At 41.1% G+C, this 23,269-nt stretch overlaps 2 protein-coding genes across 2 annotated transcripts; both read left to right on the top strand.

Annotated features, from left to right (window-relative positions):
• Positions 1-681: 681 nt before the first annotated feature.
• On the top strand, positions 682-3,885 carry gdpgp1 (GDP-D-glucose phosphorylase 1). The gene is made up of 2 exons (XM_030052742.1): positions 682-842; positions 1,402-3,885. Exon 2 carries the CDS (start codon positions 1,528-1,530, stop codon positions 2,623-2,625), a length of 1,098 nt encoding a protein of 365 aa, XP_029908602.1. The 5' UTR covers positions 682-842; positions 1,402-1,527; the 3' UTR covers positions 2,626-3,885.
• Positions 3,886-6,077: 2,192 nt separating this feature from the next.
• On the top strand, positions 6,078-15,947 carry rhcgb (Rh family, C glycoprotein b). Its single transcript, XM_030054469.1, has 11 exons — positions 6,078-6,380; positions 9,045-9,237; positions 10,247-10,397; positions 11,114-11,261; positions 11,461-11,627; positions 11,797-11,934; positions 12,276-12,412; positions 12,622-12,746; positions 12,965-13,038; positions 14,005-14,072; positions 14,807-15,947. Exons 1-11 carry the CDS (start codon positions 6,158-6,160, stop codon positions 14,838-14,840), a joined length of 1,458 nt encoding a protein of 485 aa, XP_029910329.1. The 5' UTR covers positions 6,078-6,157; the 3' UTR covers positions 14,841-15,947.
• Positions 15,948-23,269: the final 7,322 nt, after the last annotated feature.

Raw genomic sequence — 23,269 nt, 5'->3', positions numbered from 1 at the left:
CCAGTTGTCAGCGGCAAAGCAGACATACACAGCCCTGCCAGTCACTGCCTGCTTTATCCTGAGAGGCATGTGGTGACTAAAATAACCATGACACCTGATTGGCCAGCTGCTCACTCTTCCAAAGTTAGCTTATATTATACTAGGTCAGGCTGGTGAAACTAGGGGGTCACTCAACCCACTGTTGCACATTGTACTCATAGCACATCACTTAATTCACAAATGACTCATTATATGACTTAATAATCTTGTTGTCCGCTAAATAACTTTTTTGATGTATGACACAAGATCTCTCTTATAACAACAACAATAATGATAATAATAACATAGCAAAAATAGCAATAATAATAATACAAAAAAGTTGTTGAAAGGAGAAAACAATATAGTAAGTTACCCTTAAAAAAGTAGACTATTGAGAACAGTGATAAAACTGACATTCACCTCCCATAAATCCCTTATTATATTTAGAGTTGACAAATGTGTAAAAAAAGAAAGAAAGAAAGAAAGAAAGAAAGAAAGAAAGAAAAGAAAAGAAAAGAAAAGAAAAAAATGAGGTGCATCTTCAACCCACTCACTTTGTAAGGTAACATTTTAATTTGAAATTCTAGAGGCTTTAACGAGAACGTGATGGTTTTATTTTGAAATGAAGGTGAATCGGAAGTCTTTCTTTGACTTCCAGGGTGAACCGGAGATCCGGGCAGCCGGTAGAATGAATGACGATCACGTTCAATCCGCTGTTGGAAAAAAAACGAGCATGAATGGAAATCTGTTGTGCCTTTTTCTTGGAGGCGCTTATTGGTTGCAGATACCTGCTTTCTGTCAGTGATGTCGGGGTGAAGGTAAAGGTAGGTAAGCTGTCACTTGGGGTCGATGACAGGGTAAAACCCAACATGATAAAATCTAAAATCCAAAAATCTGAATTTTAGGTGTTGCACTAACTCAAGTCTCTATTTTAACTGTGTTTTGGCACATTTTGGTATTGATCATGCTGTAACCAAACTACAAAAACCCCCAACATGGAACAAAAACCCACTAATGCAAACTGTGCTGTCTGGTCAGACTTTATTAACACCTAGCTACTGTGTGATTATTTATTTATTGCCAGTATGGATGTCAAGTGACATTCAGAATGGTCTGGAAAGGGTCTTGAAAATACTTAAATTTAGTTTGTTGAAATCTGAAGAAATCTTTGGTGGTTATGTGACAAACCGCCACAAATAAAACAAATATTAGGCTAATATGATATTTTCATTAAAAAATGCAATTCCATTTTCTTTATGTGACTTGTACCAGTTTGTATGCAAGTTTCTGCCATAAACATTTGTCTGCCTAAAAATCGTGGTTTAGATATGGTGTAACCTGTGCTACACACCCTCTGATTTCAGTGCTGTTTTCTGCTCACAGGCTTCTCAGGTTACCGGTGTGGCTGCCTGGAGGCTCAGCAGGAAGACGCCACGTTGACAAGCTGCTCTGAGCTCTCCTGTCAATGCTCACGGCTCTCCACTTCACCTCCCACTGAGAAAGCCAACCATGACTCTGCAGTTTACATACAGCAACCAGGATTTTGTCACAGATTTGTGTCGGACCAGTGAGAGTGGATCCGGCTTGGCATCGGCGCCGACGAAATTTGACACGACTCTTAAAGCTGCGTGGACAGACAGGATGCGGAGAGGACTCTTCCGCTACCACCTGGGTGATTTGCAAACTCGTATCCTACCTGGCCCACATGGCTACGTTTCCCAGCTGAACATCCAAAGAGGCACAGAGCGAAGAAAGCCTCAGGAGATACTGAGCGTCCAGCAAGAGTTCAATGCCAAGCAGTTCAATTTCAGCAAAATCAACCCAGAGGAGATCATGTTTGAGATGATAAGGCGCCCCGGACGTGGTGCGGCATCACATGAAAATGAGTGCTCGCTCCAACCCTGCAGGATGATTGTGATGATCAATGTCAGCCCTCTGGAGTTTGGCCACTGCCTGTTTGTGCCGGATCCCTCACGCTGTTTTCCACAGATCCTGACCCCGTTTGCCATCCAGGTTGGGATTGAATCTGTGCTTCTGAGCTCTGACCCTGGCTTTCGTGTGGGTTTCAACAGCCTCGGAGCATTTGCATCTGTCAACCATTTACACCTACATGGATATTACCTGGACCACGAGCTAAAGATAGAGTCTATGCCGGTTAAACCGTTATTGCCTGAAAAAGGATTTTATCGCCTGATGGACTTCCCTGCAGGCTTTTTGTTTTACACAGAAGCAAAAGGTCTGGAGAAAGTTGCCCAGGCTGTTTGTCAAGTCACAGACTTTCTGGTGGATGGTAACAAAGCTCACAATGTGTTCTTGACCAGGGGATGTCTGCCCTCTGATTGCATAGATAATGGAGTGCAGCGCAGTTCAAGAAAAGGTGTGCGGATTGTGGTGTGGCCTAGAATATCCTGCTTCGGTGCCAAAGAGGAATCTGCTTTTAATGTCGCTCTTTGTGAACTAGCTGGACATTTACCTCTCAAGAACAAGCAGGACTATGATCGCATCACGGAAAAGGACGTGATGCATATCATTCAGAGGTATCTTCTGTCCGATGAGGAGTTTCTCAAGTTGGAACAGCAGCTCACTGCTCATTTAATGAATTTATAACCTTCAGCCAGCATCACAAATTGACTAGTTTGTGGTGATTCATTAGATATACACTATTTTTCATTTCAGTGATTCAATTCTGAAATGTGGTGTGGATGTTTGATGAAATGTGAATAAAAAAACAAACTGTCCAGTGGTATTAAAGCCTTCCCTCAAAGATGAAGAGACACCCAAATAAGTGTATTGATAATCAGCTTAACTGTAATAGACTGATGAATAGCGATGGGTTATGGAAAATGAAATGTGTTACCTTCAAAATGTAACTACATATTGTAACAGAAGCAGAGGGAGTCAGCAGGACTGGGGTCATCCGTCAATAGGGAAAGTGAAAGCGACCTGCGATGAGGCTTACAAAGTGAAAAACTCTGATGATGCTGACAGCAGTATATTTGAGAGTGAACAAATAAAAAAGGCCCTTGTTCTGGAAAATGTGTCATTTTTAAAGGGCAAAAGAACTTAATGTTATTTGTCATTTAGTTACAAACTCATCAAAATCTGTCAAGTGCTTTTACATGCATGTGTTTTTGCTGAGTTATTGTACTCGGCTACATTTTAAATCACATTCATAACAGTATAATTTTTTTTAGCCACTCCATAAACATCGGACACTGGACTGTCAATAGGCCAATTCTGGAGCCATTCAGATTGAACGGTCAGTCAGCGAAGAAAAAAAAAAGATTCACCTGACTTTACCTTGTGCATTTTATTTTCAAATGAATAATTAGCATTAATAAGCAATTCATAGCATAATAAGCATTGTCTGAAAAATACATAATTTGTTCAGAATGGTTGAGGATCTACTGGCCAGGAACCTGAACACAAGGGTGAGATTTTTTTTTTTTTCCCTAAGAAGTAGTCCTGCAGTATTTTCCCCAAAACCTGGTCTCTGCACACAGAGCCCACAGAGTGAATTTAAAGTTAGTTGTTTCCCCATTCACAGATCAGTTTTGGATGTTGTCAGATATTTATTATCACACTGCTGAGCAGCATGATGATGAAATCACATGTAAATCTATTGCAGCTTTAATCAGATTTGAATGTGAAAGCACAAAACGATTATTGACAAACCTGACAGTGATTGTCAGGGCACGGTCATTATTATTACACATCATCCAAGGAAATCACAGAGGAGCACATCATCTGCCACGAATGCATCACCACGGTAACAATGTTAAGCCAAGCAGTGCAAGCAATGAGCATGGCTACCTGCCCACTCGCTCTAATGAGGTTCCTTTGGGTGAGCGGACGGCAGAGCAGTGGCTTTCTGTGATCACCTGCTAACAGACTCACTCACTCGTTCTCAAATAAAACAGTAAAAAACTATTTTCTCCAGTGATTTTGATTTACCGTAGACTTGTTTGGCTTTTCTGTTTTGGAAGGTTGTGTTGAGTTTTATGGCTTTGGTTTTATTTTGTTGCTGCTCCCAGAATTGAATGCTATGGTTTTATCTCATACTGTATAAGCTTAGCACTGAACATGGCCCCACAGAGATTTGCATACTACTAGGTACATGGATACATGAAGTATTTGCATGTGTGTGTGTAAAATACTGTCTCACGTGTGGCAGGGTGTGTGTGTCAGCGATCACACAAGTTGCCCACAGTTTTTTTTTCCTCTGTTTTCCACCAAACAGAGACATGTATTTGCCTAGCCAATCACAAGAGACTTTTGAAGTAGATCACCCCCCCCACCACCCTCACCCACACACACATACACACACATGTATTTCATTAAATAAATCTTAAATACCGAAAGCACCAAAGCACACCAAAAACATAAAACCATTTTTATGATTGGTCTATATTTAAATACTTTATATTATAGTTAGCAGGAGTGGACTAATATTTACACAATATTCAGTTAGAGATATTGATGCATTTAGGTTAACATCAAACTGACTTTTTGGACAACAATAAAACTGGCACAGTGGTGGCAGTGAAAATAAAATTAAATAGAATATTTAGAAAGTTTCTGTTCCACACATCAGGTTTTTTGTGCCTTGGCCACCGCTCTCCTTCAGCAGCAGAAAAAGCATTTATGAAACAAGCGATGTTGTTGGCTGTTACTTGTTCCACAGAAGGGTGTGTGTGCCTGTGCGTGCCTGTGTGTGTGTGTGGGTGGGGATTCCTGTTGCATAGGGCTTCAAAAGGCTAGGGCTTCACATGCTCCTGCGAGTGCGTCATCTTGGCACTCTAGTTCGGGACATCACTGTTATGAGTGCTTAAAAACAACAAAAATATATACAGTATATATATAATTTTTAAATATGTCCTAAATCACTGTTTGAATTTGGTTATTCAATCTCAGCATATAGGTTAGCTACTATTATTCATTATAATTTGCTATTGAAAATGTCTGAGGAAGTATAATCCTTACTAAAATGGGACTGTTGCCGCAGCCCTGCATGTTAGAGCGGTAAATGCATGACTGAGTAAAACCTGTCATGCATCTTCCTAATGCCTTGGGAGGCCCAGCATAGATACACATTATTTACAGTTGATGCTTGACAGGATCAGCATGGCACAGATGAGATGACAGCATGTCCATCTCTCCTACTCCACATGAAAAATTAATGGGAACCAGAGTTGTAGTACTGCCTGTATTATATGTGTGTGTGTGTGTGTGTGTGTGTTTAGAGATGAGCTTCCAGCTGTGAAATGACAAGTTGCTTGTCAACGGTCTGCAAAGTTGTTTGCAGTGGGAGTCTGAGCTTCCTTCCCTCAGGACGTAGGTACAGCTCTCCTCCTCAGAAAAATGTGAAAAATCTTTTATCTGCACAGCAAATTAGTTGCCTGTATTTTCACACATGACCTTTGCACCTAAGCACTTTAAGCATTTGGCATTTAGCAGTTTCCTTCACTGTCTCCTTTGGAATTATTTCACATTTGTACTGTGATCTGTCTCGAAATGTGTTGCATTATGTCAGTATGTGATGTGTTTTTTCATGCCCTATATACAGTACACCTGTCTGCAACCTGATTTCCACCTATGGAACAATGAAGTTTGACTTGACTTGACTTCTTTTATCATGCATATCATACATTAGTGTGCATTAGTTGGTGGTTGTTTTCCACCAACTTCTGTAACCTAACCGGACTGTAATATAACCTAAAGCAGTAGTGCTGTGTGTCCTTGAGATGATTATCTTCCTCCACTTGAATCAGAATATGAGACATATTCTGTCTGTGCACCTGTCACTACAACTGTCAGTAGCTGCAGAAATACAAGTTCAGACGCATCTTCAAGTAGAATTAAAAGGAATTAAGAAACATTAATAATGAGATGGATGTTAACTGAAGATATTATCACCACCAGAGCAGATTGTGGTATGTTTTAAGTCCCATATGGGAGGAGGGAGCGACTGGGGGAGTGTCTTCATATTAATGCAAACACTCCTACATGATGAGCCTCCCCTACTCTTATAGGCTCTCATGTGCAGACAACAGTAAAGTTGAAGAGTTCAGCTCTCCCAGCTGCCATTTACTCCCTCTCGTCCTCTTTTTTTTTTTAAATATATAAAATAAATGCCACAATGGGCTGTGTTCAAAGCTTCAGGGAATTTTGTGACCGTCCAAAAAACAGCAATGTCCGGCTCAGCCTTCCAGCAGTGTGCATTGTATGGCAAACGGCCATGATCATCTTGTTTGGTGTCTTTATTCGATATGATGAGGAGTCTGATACTCACTGGATAGAGCACAGAAAAACTAAAAATATATCAAGTGACATCGAGAACGACTTCTATTTCCGATATCCAAGTAAGTGACCTGCTGTGAGCTCCTTTTTTATTTTTAAATATGTATTTTATTTTAATATGTATGTCTGTTTTAAATATATATATATATATATATATATATATATATTTATTTATTTATTTTTATTTTTTTTATTTATTTATTTTTTTTAATCTCAAATGGCACTGTAACTCAGACCACATTTTTCATTTTACTTTGTATTTGTTAGTATAGCAACCTTATGTATACCTTTTATCTCTACACTTTTATACCTTTTTCATTATACCTTTTATCATATATATGTTGTTTGAATACTATATCTGATACATATATTTGACCTGTTTCACTCTGAATTACTCGGTTGATTTTAATTCTCAAATTCTGTCCATGTAATATGTTATGTGGAGCAGGTATTATACTACTGACAAAGATCTGACACACAGATACATATTTCCCACAGGAGTTTTGAATCTATTTTCTTCTTCTTCTCTCAAACAGCTTAACTGTTTGAATAGCTTAACTATATAAACCCCACATGTCAGCCCTTATCCTACATGAACAAATTTTATGACTATTTGTTTGCAAATTTTGTCGTAATGCTTGGTGTATGTGTGAGTGCGTGCATATGTGTGTGCGTTCATGTGTGTGTGTGTGTGTGTGTGCGTGTGTGTGTGCGTGTGTGTGTGCGCACACGCACGTTTGTATGGGTGTGGTTGAACTCCACACTCCCCATCAGCACATGGTGTCAATGTCATGCTATCAGGATGCCATCTCTGACAAAGTGTTAGATGTCAGATAATGTGTTTAATGATACTGTTTGTTGTCTGGATACTACTAAATAGCTCCATCATAAGGTCATCAGATATTGCTTCTTTGGCTGCGACTGTGGCACCTCTACGAGTACATCACCGGACTTACCTCTATCTGTTTAGACGGCGGGACACTGTGAAATCAGTGCACTGTTACGTCCAAAGTGTAGTTTTGTTTGTGTGGTTATGAAACCTTAGCTGAACCTGATGCGATCTAACTCATTTATTAAAGCAGGCTGTTGTTCAAAATTCTACTACACAAGCTAGTGTTTCAGTGCACAGTGGGAACAGTACACCTATTGTGCCCTGAGAAATCAGACGGTTATACTATTATGATTGCTTCGTGTTGTTATTGATACTGGCTGACTGATGCTGGTATCCACGTACACTGTCCTTTGTGTATTTTTAGTCCTGCCTGTCTGTTTTTGATATTTTATCCTTCTCTCTCTTTCTCTCTCTTGGTTTCTCTCTTGCTCTCTCCCCATGCCATTTAGTCTTATCACCTGTGCCTTGTTGGTTTAGTTTATCCAATGTGTTTTCCCCCAGTATTTGTCCCTGCATCCTCACAAGCTGTGTCTTGTCTTCGTGATTAGTATCGTCTGTATCTATACCTGTAGTCTTGTCTTTGTTCTCTAGGTCATTGTCATCTATTACTGACCTGTTCTCCAAGTATTTGCCACTGAGTTTGCCCTGAGCCCTTTGGAGTGACTTTTTTTTATATATTATTTATTACAGATACAAATCTGTAATATATGCAAGTTTTTCTATAACTCTTTGAAGGCACAAGATCAGATGAGATGTGTACAGTATTTCCACCTGACTCCATAAAGTATTGTTGCCAGATGCTGTGCTGTCATATTATGTTGTTTGAAAATAAAACAGCAGCACTTAATCATCAAGCAATACTATTAGAGCATACAGTGCATTATTACTACATGATGTCGTTGAGTCATGTTTATGTGATTTGCTTCTTTCCATCCCTCATTCCTGCATGTTACCCAACACTGCCGCGTTATGTTGTGAGGCCAAACTTTATCCTTCCACCAGCATTTCCATTCACTGACAGTATGTTCTTTAAATTTAGTCCTTATTCACAAAGTAATTCATTTTTGTGTTTGGTTCTTGTGCCCTGATTTGATATCAAACAAAACCCCAGCCAACCAATATTTGGTGTAAGTGGCAGTTTGGTGTGGCCAAGATTTTTATGATTCACCACCTTAGTTTACTTTTAATCTATAGTTTTAAGTTCTTGTCTCTTAAGCAACAATGTCTTGATCATGCAGTAAAATCACATCATCACATCATGCCCCATTGACATCAAATGTCAACAGAATATGACGATTTTTTATGTTAAATTTTAAAAGAACTCCACAATATTGAAAGAAAGAAGACAAGAGGCTACAAGAGGTGAACATATAATGGAAGTCTTTTTATGTATCCAGTAAAACTACATTCAATATTCTGCTGACACTGAGTAACTGAGGGCCTCTTTTATATGATTTGTAATTTCTATATTCTTTAGTCACAGCTGTACATTTTATTTCTATAATTCATTGCCTCCAGTTTAATTGGACCTGAACAGACATAAGCTCCTCATCACTTTTCAGAAAACTCCTTTCTCATGACTCACTCACCTTCCCCTCTCCCACTGCTCACATTTATTGATTCATTAGTTTTATATGTTAAGATGTGGGAGAAAACACATGCGCCCTCAGGAAACACATGCAGTGAGGCAACAGGTCTGACCACTGAGCCACCATTCCCCCCTTTGCTTGCCCTTACCTCCTTTCTCTTTCCCTTTTCTACCTTATGTCCCATGTGTCTCGTCTCAATTCCTGTCACTCTCCCCCCTCCTCTCCCTCCCTCTGTTTTCTCCTAGGTTTCCAGGATGTTCATGTGATGATTTTTGTGGGATTTGGCTTCCTGATGACGTTCCTTAAACGTTACAGCTTCGGTGCTGTGGGCTTCAACTTCTTGATTGCAGCCTTTGGCCTCCAATGGGCTTTGCTGATGCAAGGCTGGTTCCACTCCCTGGACTACAGTGACGGAAAGATCAAGATTGGGGTTGAAAGGTAAATGTGTTAAAACAATCCCCTCTTATTTTTCTGCTTCATTTCATCATGAATGGTGCATAAGGTCAAAGTAACATTTGGAGGAGAGTGCTCAAATTAATACAGCATACAAAAACAGTAAAGTGAAGAAGAAGAGACATTTCACCTGTAATGTTAATGAATAAGTTACTGAAGTCCATTCATACACATTATCATGTGTAAACTATGAAAATAGACAGATTGGAATTGGAATTGATTATATGGCAACATTTTTATTGGCAGACAAGACATTTTAAAAATAATGTGTTGGTATAGACAGGAGGTGGAGAAACCAGTCTGTCTGACATTATCCTGCATAGATATTTCCAGACACGTGAGATTTACTGTCTGTGGACACGGCAATGAAAAGGTAAACAGAAACTTACCATGTGTCTGGGAAGCACTGTAATATTGTTGAAACACAGCCAAGTTATATGTCAGCAGATACATGTGTTTTATGTCTGTGCACGTGTGTATGTGTGTGTGTGTGTGTGTGTGTGTGTGTGTGTGTGTGTGTGTGTGTGTGCGTGTGTGTGCGTGTGTGCGTGCGTGTGTGTGGGTGGGTGGGCGGGTGAAGTGGGGGGTGGGGGTGGGGGGGTATGTGTGGGTGGTGACACTAGAGGGCGACACTAGACTAAAGACCAGTTAATTGGAGACAGCTTGGTCAATTGAGGACAAAAGTCGTGCCCCCATTTGGAAAAAGCAGCTTTTTTGGTCAGTGGGTTAGGTTAAGGTTAAGGTTAGGGTTAGGGTGAGGTTAGGCACGTACTTGTTATGTTTGAGGTTAGGGGTTAGGGGTTAGGGTAAGTCTCCAGTTAGGGTAAGTCTCCAGGAAATTAATGTCTACGTAATGTCTCCCAAAGTGACCTAAGTAAATGTGTGTGTGTGTGTGTGTGTGTGTGTGCATGTGTGTAGACTGTGTTAACTTTGCCTCTTGGTAATGTTGATAACATGTATATTACATCCAGGCTTGTATTTATTTTGCTTCCAGTCTGATCAATGCAGATTTCTGTGTGGCGGGCTGCTTAATTGCCTATGGGGCAGTGCTGGGTAAGGTCAGTCCAGTCCAGCTGATGGTTCTCACCCTGTTTGGGATTACCTTGTTTGCTGTGGAGGAGTATATCATCCTCAGTCTCATACATGTAAGTTAGAACAACAGTTTTGCCATTGTTTGTTGTAGTCATTGCATAGTTAAGATTTGCACAACTTATCAGACACACTCACTAGGAGGTACTAGATGGTGATAGCAACCAACTAGTACCTCTATAGCTACTATTTAGTAACCCCCTAGCAACCACCAATAATTACATTGGAACCACCCAGTAACCCCAAGCAACCACAGCAATCACTTAGCAACCACCTAATACACCCTCACAACTTCCAGTAATGATCTTGCAACCACCAAATAAGCCCCTAGCAACCACTGAGTAAGCCCCTAGCAATCACAATAATCACTTAGCAACCACCTAGTAAACCTGCACAACTTCCAGTAATGATCTTGCAACCACCAAATTAGCCCCCAGCAACCACTTGTAATCACATAGCAACCACCTGGTAAACCCCAGCAATCATTTAGTAACCCCCGTGAAAACACAGTAAGCACCTCACAACCACCTGGTAACAACCTAGCAGACACTTAAAAACCCCTTAGTCACCACCAGTAATCACTTAGCAACCACCTAGTACCTCCCTAGCAACCACTTAGTAACCACTTAGCAATTTCTAGTACTGGCACTACTACCACTATATCTACTACTTCTGCTACTACTGCTGCCTTTTCTCTTGTACTTTACAGCTGACACATGCATTTTCTACAGGAAAAAACAGCTTTCTAGTTTTGTATCTTCTCTCTTAAAAGGCCAGAGATGCAGGAGGCTCCATGGTGATTCACACATTTGGAGGTTATTATGGACTTGCCATCTCGTGGATGCTCTATCGGCCCAATCTGAACCAGAGCAGTCGTCTACAAGGCTCCGTCTACCACTCAGATGTCTTTGCTATGATTGGTGGGTGTGATTTAACAATGGTTATTCAAAGCACATGGTATTATCTTTGATAATGTCATTCTTGGTTCTCATTAAAATCCTAGTGATTCCCATTATTCCAGTGATATTCTGCTTTTACAGTCAAAACTGACATTGTGTCATTATGAAATTATGTTCACGAAGTGCTTTTCCCACTTCCTCCACCCGCCTTTCTGTTTAGGGACTCTCTTCCTGTGGATGTTCTGGCCAAGCTTCAACTCAGCCATCACAGACCACGGGGACGGGCAGCACAGGGCAGCCATCAACACCTACCTGGCTTTGGCCTCCACTGTGCTCACCACTGTGGCCGTCTCTAGCCTCTTCCAGAAACATGGCAAACTAGACATGGTACTTGACACTGTTGTTCAACTCTCTTAGCTGAGAGACAATACTGTTCATTATCTAATTGACATCAGTATACCTGAACAGATCCTTCACCAAATAGCTGTTTCAGAAATATCAAGCTGACACACTGGATTTCTTGTCTTATTAGCAAACGGTATTTTGTGTTTCTCAGGTTCACATCCAGAACTCCACTCTGGCTGGAGGTGTTGCGGTGGGAACTGCAGCAGAGTTCATGCTGATGCCATATGGCTCTCTGATTGTAGGGTTCTGCTGCGGTATTGTGTCCACGCTGGGCTATATCTACCTCACAGTACGGTAGCACTTTCCTCATCTGTAACGTTCCAGCTGATTCGTGATAACTTTCTCTTTTGTGTTAAATTGTTGCATTCAGCCATAAACTGTAATGCCTCCTCTTATCTCTAATTGTGTATTAATCAACTTGGTAACCCAGCTGTAAAAGATGTATGTTGTTAACGAACCATTCTCTGGTGGAGTGGAATTGGTTACCTATATCTTAGTAACTTATGTTACTCATTACTTTTATCCCGGTTCTATTGATTATCTGATTATGAACTAAATCAAACTGAAGTAAGCTACACAGTTAAGATTGCATTATAAGAGGAGCTCGTCCTAATGTCTCTCTTCCCTTAGCCATTCATGGAGAAGTACATGAAGATCCAGGACACTTGTGGCATCCACAACCTCCATGCAATGCCTGGAGTCATAGGTGGCATCGTGGGAGCCATCACGGCCGCAGCTGCCTCTGAATCAGTTTATGGCCGGGAGGGGTGAGTGCTCCTTGCTTAAAAAAAAATAAATAAATAAAATGTGACAACTGTTGCAGAGGTCATGAGCTGACTATTGGTAAATAATCTGCAAGCGTTCTCATTGAATTAAGCTGAAATTACTGTTAATGCTATTCCTGTGGCCAAATGTAGACTTTTATTCAACTATAATGCACTTAAAAAAAGTCAAGAGCGAAACCTTTATTTTGAAGGCTAATCAACACCTATGACTTTGAGGGTGACTTCAAAGACATGGTACCCACTCGTCAGGGTGGGCACCAGGCTGCTGGCATCTGTGTGGCTATCTGCTTTGGTGTAGGCGGAGGCATCTTTGTCGGTAAGAAACACAAAAAGCTCAGCCAGATTGATAACACACACACTCCTCAGCTTGCTCATGTACATCATCAAAATGTATATATGTAAATAAGAGTGAAAGCTGCAGTGGTTTGGGTTATAGCGGAAATGTGCTTGAATAAGATGGATGTGTTTACTTACAGTATATGTGGGACTCTATTTGTAGGGCTGAGTTTTATGACCTGTTTGTATTCTCCTCAGGTTGTATCCTAAGATTGCCTATCTGGGGAGATGTTGCTGATGACAATTGCTTTGATGATGAGCCCTACTGGGAGGTGAGAGACTAATCTTTAAAGTCAAGAGGAGGTTTTTTCATTTTTGAAAGAGGAATTTCGATAGTAATTCACTCTTCATTCAGTATTTCATTCCACAAAAATTCTGAAGCTGTATTAATGCTAGATTGGAAAAGGGTCCCGTGTTATTGTTTTCCAGATTTTATTTTCAAATATACAGTGGCTCAGGATAAGAGAAAAAAATCTTCATGATTTCTTGCAAACACATACAGTTTAGTTACTGACTGAATATAAAGACTAAATCCTCAAAAGGGTTACAATACTGGACACTGTTTAACTGACAGTGGCAGCTCCTCTAATTAAATTGAAATAAACCCTCTACGCAGAGGATTTCCAGTTCAAATGCTACAAACTGGCCTGATTGCCGCATGGTGGACATTGTTCAGTGAGTGCAGCCAATCAAGACCAAGTACAACAGTGGACTTCTAAAAATAAATTACTTTAAATGTCATAAGTGAAACAAAATCTGATTTTTAGTGTTATATATGCTGGACATCTTTGATCATATGTGTGTAAAGTGATTAGAAAATTTTGAATCTCACAATAGGACCCCTTATTTATTTTCAAATCTGGAAATACAGGCCAGAATTTGACTAATAATGCAGACATATTTTTAGGTTTATATGACAATGGTATTCTTATTCTGAAAGTGTGAGACAATGTTGTCTTGAAGTTTGGCCTCCCTTAACCTGAGGCTGTCTTTCACCCACGCCTGACTAAATGATGCACACCGCCTGCCTCCACTATTTACACAGAAACAGTTCATGGTTTTCCAGTCTTGGATGGTGGCACTTTATGGTTTACTAGGATAAATAAATGCACAAGGACACACAACCTATATACACAGTGAATTTTAACACATACTTTGTTTCCATTTTGTTGTCCATTTCTTTGTTGCTGTTTTTATTCCCTCCTGAATCAAAATGCTTGAATTTTAATTATTCACAGCTACCTGAGGATGAAGAGAGCATTCCACCTATCCTGGAGTATAATAACCACATGAGGAATAAAGACATGTAAGTGTCCATTTTGCTTTTCTGGCCGACTAACAACAGGATTTCTGGTCATGGTGATATATGCTGCTCTCATGCCATGCAGCTGATTCGAGTTCCTTTGTTGTTATGAAGTGCACTGTGTTAAATGTCCTCAAGGTGGCAGCAGATCTCAATTTGCAGTGACTGCATGGGTCTCATTGTAATTCTTGTCCTTGGTTGGGAATATGCATCCGTCGTGTTGAATACAGTGTGAACAGGCTGTGAGGATGAGGTTGTAGGCAGCATGGCACCCGTGTCACACAGGCCCGCGCTGCTGCTCTGAGCCTCTGAGTGTCGATGGTGAAACGCTGACCTGGCCGCCGTGTTCTGGGAAGCTCACCTGTGCTGTTGATAGGGGTTTTTCTGAGCTCTGCACGTGTGGCTGTTCAAAGTGACCTTGAAGTTGAGCAGCACAAGTCATGCTTAAATGGAAATGGAAATGATATTATGACAGAAAGGGAAATTCATAGCTGCACTGTGGGATTTCTTAAGATTTTTGGTAAAACAGCAAATGGTAAAATGTGTTCAGAGTCATCTGCCTATTCTTTTGATATCGCATTATCAATGAGACTGCTGTAACCCACATTTGAATGAGTAAAAAATGATTTTCTTCATGTATAGAACGAAAAATAATTTGGCCAAAAAGATATTTCACTGTATATTAAGACATATTTGATATGATAATATTTAAATGTTTATATCCTCTTGTTTTCCAGTGTGGAGTCAAACTTCACAGTGGAGCAGAATTGATGCTGGAGCTCCTGATCCTGATGGCTCTCCTTCTTTAATCCCAAGGCCCACCTGTTCTCTATTTCATCCTGCTGGACAGAAACAAATCAGAATAGCTGCTATTCATGCACTAAAATAAATATCTCTGTTTGGTCTAGTATTGAATGTTAAAAATATATATATTTTTTCTTAACCCAGGTAAAAGAATATGACAATGTAATGAGATAATTTCCATATTTCTGCTGTAATTTAGCTTTTTTTGAGGCTTAGCTTGTGTATGATGTGATACGACAGATATTTTTGCAGTGTAGAATCACAGCTATTTTATACTCCTTAGTAATAAAGGCCAATTTCAAATGTTTTGCCAGGACAGTCAGTGTGACTTTAACTCACCAGAATTAAAACAAATGACTGTGGCATTTAGGAACATAAAGGGAACATATAGTAATGATTGTTGTAATTCTCAGAAAGGTGAACAGGATTCTTTTCAGTGGTTGTCACACAAAATATTTAAATCATGGTTGTGTATTACACAGGCTTTAGACTCACTTGTGTTCATTTCATTTCAGCTTGTTCAGATGGAGCTTTCATTTGTCATCTTTTAATAGCGTAATTTGTGTCTGTCAAATAACTGTATGTGTATGTGTGTGTGTGTGTGTGTGTGTGTGTGTGTGTGTGTTTGTGTGTGTGTGTGTGTGTGTGTGTGTGTGTGTGTAAAGTAATAAAAAAAAATCTGTAAGATCTAGGCAAGTATGATAATGTGTTGACTTCATTTGTGATATGTATGTTTGCATAGTTTTATTTGATTTATCATTTTTTTTCCTGTATCACAAAACTTTCAGGGAAAAACAGCTTCGGTGAATGAAGTGCATGATTTGTGTGTCTTTGTGGAAAAACATGGTTAAATTTTACGCTAAGATGTAATTACAGCCATCTTACAGAATCTGTGGGAAAAAAGTCTCTAATGTTTGTGCGTTGTTATGTTATGCAATAATTTTTTTTTTTCCGCTACAACATTATTAATTTGAAACTATGGATGTTTGTGCATTTCCAGTTAAATGGTTTCATGCTATTCTTTTGAAAAGTGATTTTGTTAAGTTAATTAATAATGTGGCAAATGTGAAAATAAATTGTGAAAATTATTTTAAAGAATTGTATTTGTTGCATTTTTAAAAAATTATTTTTGGGGATTTTTTTTTTAATTTGGATTCAACAAGTCTTTTTTTAAAGGTAGTGATGAAATACCTAATATTATCAATCTGTAAAGAAAGAATAAGAACTTGTGGGAAAAATGGATTACAATTATAAGACAGCATTTAAAGATAAGGTATCTACATTGTAGATTGTTAGTAATGTCTGCTGCCATCTTTCATGTAAGTCACCACAATGACTTTTTGTGTCTTTCCTTGATTTTTTTTTTTTTTTTTTTTTTTACAAGTATCCTTGATTATGTATTTGTTAAGTAACTTTTTTCAACTAACCAACTACTGAAATCAAAAGACGATGCAGTACAAAAGTCCTCAGGTTTGTCTCAGCAGAGGCCGTCCGCAGCGCTGTCTCCAGAGAGGTCAGACCAAGGGGAGAGGTCACACCCGCATTCCTCTCTTGGGACACCCGGGTGGTCAAAACAAAGTAGAGCCTGGCCTCATCATGGTGACCTCGGGTCAGAGGGGAGGAAAAGAGCAAGGTCACTGTCAGGGCTGCACACGTATGCTGGAGTCAATCATTGAAAAAAAAAAGACCCCCTGAGAGAGTCCTGTATGATAAATTCCTGTGCATTCATTCATTGAGCATGGGTGCTATTCTTCTTATTTTTATGGAGGCATGGACAGACATTTTGGAGGAGTAGATTTTTTAGGGAAACTTTTAACAGATAGGGTGACTTCATGCGGTTCCTAGTTTGTCCATATATGTGTCATCATGTAGTTTATTTCTGTACATCACTCTGTCCATCATGCTCTAATGACAGGTGCACCACATGAAATTTCCATGAACTCTGTATTCAGTTCACCTGGCTGTGGCATTTCATTGGTTTAGGAGAGCAGCTCATGGTGGGAGTGTGGATGATTCCCACACATGAGTAGCAGCGAGGAATCCATCTCCTCATCTAGTCTTCTTCCCAACAAAAGCAGGCTTAGTGCTGTTTTCTTTTGTCATCAGTAACGTGTTTGAGTAAAGGAGGTAATGGTGCCACAAGTGCTCCAATTAAACGAGATGCAGCCCTGCTGGGAAGAAAGGGCCTCCCTGCCCCCGACCCTCCCACCCCCCCAACACACACACACACACATACACACATACACACACACACCGGGCCCCTTCTGAACCCAACCCAACCCCCCAGTTCCCGCCCCAACTCTTCTCATGTTTATTCATCAGCCACTTAAAGGGCATATGCAGAGGCCTGTTAAAGCTAAATCAGACTTTTTTTGTGATGCTAGGCCTTCCCCTTTGAGGTCAAGGGAGGCAAGCCGTATGGGATCATGACACCCTGGATAAGATGGGGCTCAGGGGCGAGTGTTTGAACACCAAACTTTACCCTCCTTTGGGCAGATACTGACCAGAGATATGGCTTAGAGAAAGCGAGGAAGACTGAAAGAGCAGGGGAGGGCCGTCCAGAGTCCACAGTGAACAAGGGAAGGTGCGACGGAGAACCTGAGGAGGCAAGAGGGCATGAAAGAGGGAGGGACGGACACAGAATGAGGCCTCACTTTCACTGCTGATGACTGACTGCCTGCCATCCAGGCTCAATCAAGACCTTTGATTGACAGGTCCTGGGATGGAAAGGGTGGGAAAGAGGGTTCAGCATAAGAGCTCAGAATGGAAGCTATAGAAAACATACTCCCATACAGGGGGCCAGAAAGACGCTCATTAATGATAAAGAACATACCAGAAACTGTATGTTTTCTCTGCATGCCAGTGATGTTGGCTCTGAGATAAGATTAGTTTGTAATCGGCTATACGTGGCGAGGTAGTACATACACAGCACAACAAGGCCAACTGCTATGTGGGAGGTCGTGTTATGGCCCCTTTTTGTTAATCATATTGTGGGTATATGGCTTTTCGTCTCTGCTATTTAACTCGATTTAAGATGAAACCATTGTTCATAAGAAAAAAAAACATAATACTGTGCCTGAAGGTGATTATGGTGTAAGCCTCCTTACTCGTGAAACCTTTCTAATCCTGCAGTGTGCAAGATATTTGTCAGTCACTCTCTAATAAAACGCCATTGAGTTCACTTTACAATTATCAGAGAATGCTCGAGGATCTACAGGGGTAAGAGAAGTATTCAGTGACGTTATGTTCGCTCCCTTATAAAGAGACTTGTAAAAGCCACAGCTGAAAGCATCCACAAGTCCATAAAGCTGTTCATAAACTATTCAAGCCCATGCTCTTCTCCCTCTATACTTAATCTGCACACGTTTCATGCAGCCTCAGTGTCCCCTAAAGGTTATTTCTTAGCAGGTGCATCTGACCCCTGAGACATTTCAGATGGTTCCGGTCTGAACTGTAATTTTGGGAAATTATGGTCCAAACCTCACAGCCACAAGGGCCACAAAATCCATAATAAATTTCCCGCTGTCCATCCTGTCCTTTTTCTGTTCTGTTAACAACCCACTGATGAACTTCACTGCTCTGCCCACCCCAGGAATCCACGGGCCTCCCCACGCCACTAACTGTCCACAGAGGCTGCTTAAGTGTCCTTATCGGACCACAGTGGAGAGGAACAGCAGATTAGCCATGATCCTATCCGCTCACCGCTAGCCCCTTCATACGCTCCGTTACACCAGCATTTAAAAGTAGGAGGGAGCGCCATTCAGGCCCATGATATGAATCCCAGACGCAGGGACAAGAACAGGGCTTTCACCCGGTTCACAGAAAAGGCCCTTTCTGGCACTCTCTAATTCTGGTTGCTACGGGCTCCTGGGCTCAATGGTGGACTCCTGTTGTGAGGGGACAAAGCCTCTCAGTCATCCGACCATGGTTGCTAGGGGAGGCAGAATGTATGGGGAGGGACGGGCTGCCGTTGTCCCAGACGAAATGTCTCTCTTAAGGCAGGCGGGATCTGGTGATTGACAGGTGGCTACACGCTCCAGTGCGGATCACCCGGGAGGTCTGGGGGCCTTATATCTGTGACTGTGTGTGTGTGTGTGTGTGTGTGTGTATGTGTATGTGTGTGTGGAAGTGCAGAGCAAGAGTAGAGGCAGGTTATGTCGGTTGGCAGGATGAAAAGGGGTGGGGGGCATTGGGGGCATACAGTAGGTTCAAGACTATCAGCTGTCCAAGAGTGGCACCATTTATTACCTGTAGGGGGAGCTCCTCCTTCTTAACTTTTGCAGTTACACTTTGAATCTCCCTGTAATAATCTACTGCATGTGTTGATGTGTCTGCCTGTGTGCCTGGGCCCCACCAGGACATCCATCACTGCTCTGTGCTGCCCTAAAACCCAGTGCCCTCACAGAGCTGCGCGCAAAGCTCTCTGTGGGGCATTATCAGTGACTAATTTCAGAATGTCACTTTAATGTGCAGTACTTTCAAAATAAAGTGCAGTGGAGCAAAGACGGGGTTGTACATTTTGAATTAAAATGTAATTGTGGAATTTCGATCACAACTGGCCTCTTTTTTTGTGCCATGAGAGCTGTGTTGGTTAAAGCTTTAGGGTGAGCAAACCAGAGAGTGGGACATGAATTAAAGGGAATTTAAGGCGTTGGTTTCTTGTTTAGCTGCACTATTGTGTCTAGTGGATTTTGTGGTATTTCAGATTCTTTGTCTGACTCCTGTCTAACCCTCATGTCTGGGAACCATGGCGCTGCCAGTTTCTAGACACTAGCGCTCCCCAAGTCTCCCCCCCCCGGGCCACGGAGGTGAGCGGGGACAGACATGGGACGATGTGGGGATCTGTGGGCTGCATAACACACAGCACCGTGTCCCCTCAGATAGACGTCTGGGACTGTCTGGGTTCTGCACTCCCAGACAGGGAGCCCTTACAGCCCTCAGATGCGGCCCGCACCCATCCCCCATCGCCTTGACCTTGACTCTCTGTCACAGTGGCCCTCCAGACAGTCTGGGGTCAAAGGCTAACACAGCAGCCACACATCAGACACGGTTCGAGTCCCTTGTGTCTGTGTGAGTGCTGAATGGTAAATCACCCTGATATCAGCCTGTTGGAATGTGCCTTTGAATTCCTGCAGAGATGGACTCAAGGACCTCATGGGGGTTATTAGAAGTGATTGTAACTGGATCTGAGGATTTTTAAAACAAATGTTTAGATTTAACTGTATTTGCGTCCTTTCTTGCTTTTCCTTACAGAATAGGGATATAAAATAAAAATGGATTAAAAACCAGAAACAGCATATCAGTTTTTCAGAGGTTGACCTGACATATGAACACATTTGGTAGTATTTTGGGATTGTGTACTGCGTGCAATCTGGCAACAATCAGCTTTTATGTTTTCACGTTTAAAGCACAAATGCACAACACCTTTTCTTTTTAGCCATTTGAATCAATAAATGCCACTTATGAGCAGCCATGATAAAAATTTGACCTTTTACCTTTGACTGCTGATTCATGCCATCTGCAGCCAATCACAGCAACGCTGCCAGCATGTCGTGACAGATTTGTGAGAGAGGGGACTGGCTTTAGCTTCACATGGGTTTTTGAAAAATGCCAACCCGCAGAGTGTGCAGCTCTGATGAGCCGTTCAACGCCTGGCTGTGAGCATGCGCGTAGATTTGATTGTGTGTCTCAATATGTGTTCATCACTCCCTCTCTCTCTCTCTCTCTCTCTCTCTCTCTCTATCTCTCCCCCATTACTCTCTTTCTTTATTCTGTGCCTGCTTTCTTTTAACCCCTTTGTCTTTGTATCAGTACACAGACTGGCATCTGAGTCCTCAAAATAAGCACGACAAGGTCTTCTCACTGAGAGGCTTCGTCATTCTCTCTGAACAGATATGCACAACTGCAAATCAGCAAACGTCTGAATTAGACATTTTTCACGATAACAGACCTGTTCCCTTACTGTTTGCTGTGATTTTTCTGAATCTACACGGCACCCTGGACGAGGGAGGGCAAAGTGCTGCACCGCAGGAAGGGCTGGATGGACAAAGCCAGCAGTCGCAGCAGAATTAGAGGATTATTTCATTGTGCCCATTGTGCCCAGATACAGAGATGGACAGTGATGTGCAAGAACACAGTGTAACATGTAAGCACACTGGCAAACAGCACACAAGCCAAATCTCTCTCTCTCACTCTCTCTCTCTCTCTCTCACACACACACACACACACACACACACACACACAGAAAGTGCATCACTTTGGTTTTACACTGGCCACACACAAAAGCAGGATAACGGTGCCTCTACTAGTCCAGATAACAAGGTGCCTTCCCTGTGCCAACATTAAACCCTCCTTATATAAGCTGAACCTGCAGCTTATCATCCTTCACACAGACTTTTTATGCCTTTTAGCCTTTATGCTGCAAATGAAAAATGTCCTGGGATATTGTGTTAGATTTGTGTGTCATTTGTCTTTTTTTTTCTTGCTCAGGTTTTATTTTACTTGCTCAAATTCTTACTTGAAATGTCTTATTGAAATTAAGATTTTGTTTAAACTATAGACCTATTAATTAGGGCAAATCATTATACAGTAGTGCATTGCTTCATTTTACTTAAGCTGTTAGTTGTCTTTGCTCTATTTGAGAGGCAACCTAGTCAGATTTAAAAGAAAGAAAGAAAGAAAGAAAGAAAGAAAGAAAGAAAGAAAGAAAGAAAGAAAGAAAGAAAGAAAGAAAAGGGCTCTGTTCATTTCCATCAGATGTTTTAATAGCTTATACCGTCGTCCTTAATGTCAGGGCTGCCAGCAGTTTCCAGAGGTTTAATGATTGCCACAGCGGGCTGCCTCTAAAACTCAGAGCGCTCAAGTTTGCACCAGATTTTTTCGTTCACACATTTCTTGAAAACAAATTCAAACGCCGTGAATTCATCAGGAATCCGGCTTGCTGATTTTACCCAAAAGTGTCTCAACGAAATTCACAGGGAAAGAGTCTGAATCCCGCTAAATGTTGATTTGTGTAATAGCTCTCTCACACATATATGCAGGCCTGCCTTCTACACACCAAAGTTTCTCTTCATAGATATATGTTTTTTCTTTTTTTCTTTTTCTTTTTTTAAATTTAGCACGACTATCTGGGGCAGTTCATTCTATTATAAGGTACAAATGATCAATTCTTTTAATGTTAAAGGCAAGTTGTTAATAAGGCTGGCAATGACTTTCCTGCAGATGTCAAGCCTGCAAAATGAAACCTATTAAACACTAATTTCACCGTGCTCGAACATTTAGCATTTAACATCTTTATTTTCAATTCAGACTGCATTGCCTGCCTGTTAAAAATAAGAACCGACTATAATTTATATACGCGCGGTGTAACCTATATAACAGGTGATTTATAGGTGATGCAAAGCCGGTGACGCGCTCCTCGCTCCTGGGGAGAGCGCCAAAAGGTGGGCCCTCTGAGGACCCGCATCACACTGGCTGTCCATTAACTGTATTACAGCCCGGTTATCACGCCGGGAACGAGCTGCACGCAGGAGGCGGGGCACAGGCACGATTGGCTGCCCTGTTGGCACTACTCACCAATCAAGGGGGGGCTCTTATACCCCTGGTGTAAACAGTGATGTAGTGGTAAATAAAAAGGTGAGCACACGATGACCTCGATTCGGTGTTGAGCACAATGCAAAGAACCACAGATATAAACAAAATAATATCCATTATATTTTCAGAAATTAGGTGCACATCAGAAATTAACACAGTACTCCTATAGGCCTAATTATGGGGTTAGCATACAGATATCACAACAACACCTATATAACCAGTAGCTCTACAGGACAAAATAAGAATAACATATTATACTGATACAAGAGGAGATTAAAAGTACGGCTACTGCAAAATTCAGCAGCAGAAACACACAATAATTCCCTGAAGTAATATTATAGGGATGTTATTTAAGGGGAGAACCGATTTTCGTATTATTATTATTATTATTTTTTTTTTTTCAACCCCATGCTACCTAACAATTAAAGTCATAAAAATGCATGTCCCAAAAGGAGATTAAGCCTGATTTGAAAAAATAAAAAAGGTGTTAACTGAGTTTAGGTGTGTTTTGTCTGTCTGTCCCACGTGGCGCTGTCCTTTCAGCACTCGCTTTGTCCTGCTGCACTTCATTGTTGGACCTTAACTTTGCCACAGCCTTGTATGCCCCATAATGCACGTTAAACAATTCAGTTCATGTAGTTTCTTTGTCTTCATACATTTGTCTACATTTTTTTTTCCATATGCCGCCTCGTATTTAGGGGTCGTTTCAAGTTAGACTAGACCATTTTTACAGTAGATTATTTTTTCCTTCATCAGGTTACAAATAGACTATCTCAGAAATCTTCCCAAAAACCGTTTGGATT

Source organism: Myripristis murdjan, chromosome 6, assembly GCF_902150065.1.
Source record: "Myripristis murdjan chromosome 6, fMyrMur1.1, whole genome shotgun sequence".
Classification (NCBI taxonomy): Eukaryota; Metazoa; Chordata; class Actinopteri; order Holocentriformes; family Holocentridae; genus Myripristis; species Myripristis murdjan.
This window is presented reverse-complemented; position numbering and strand designations above follow the sequence as displayed.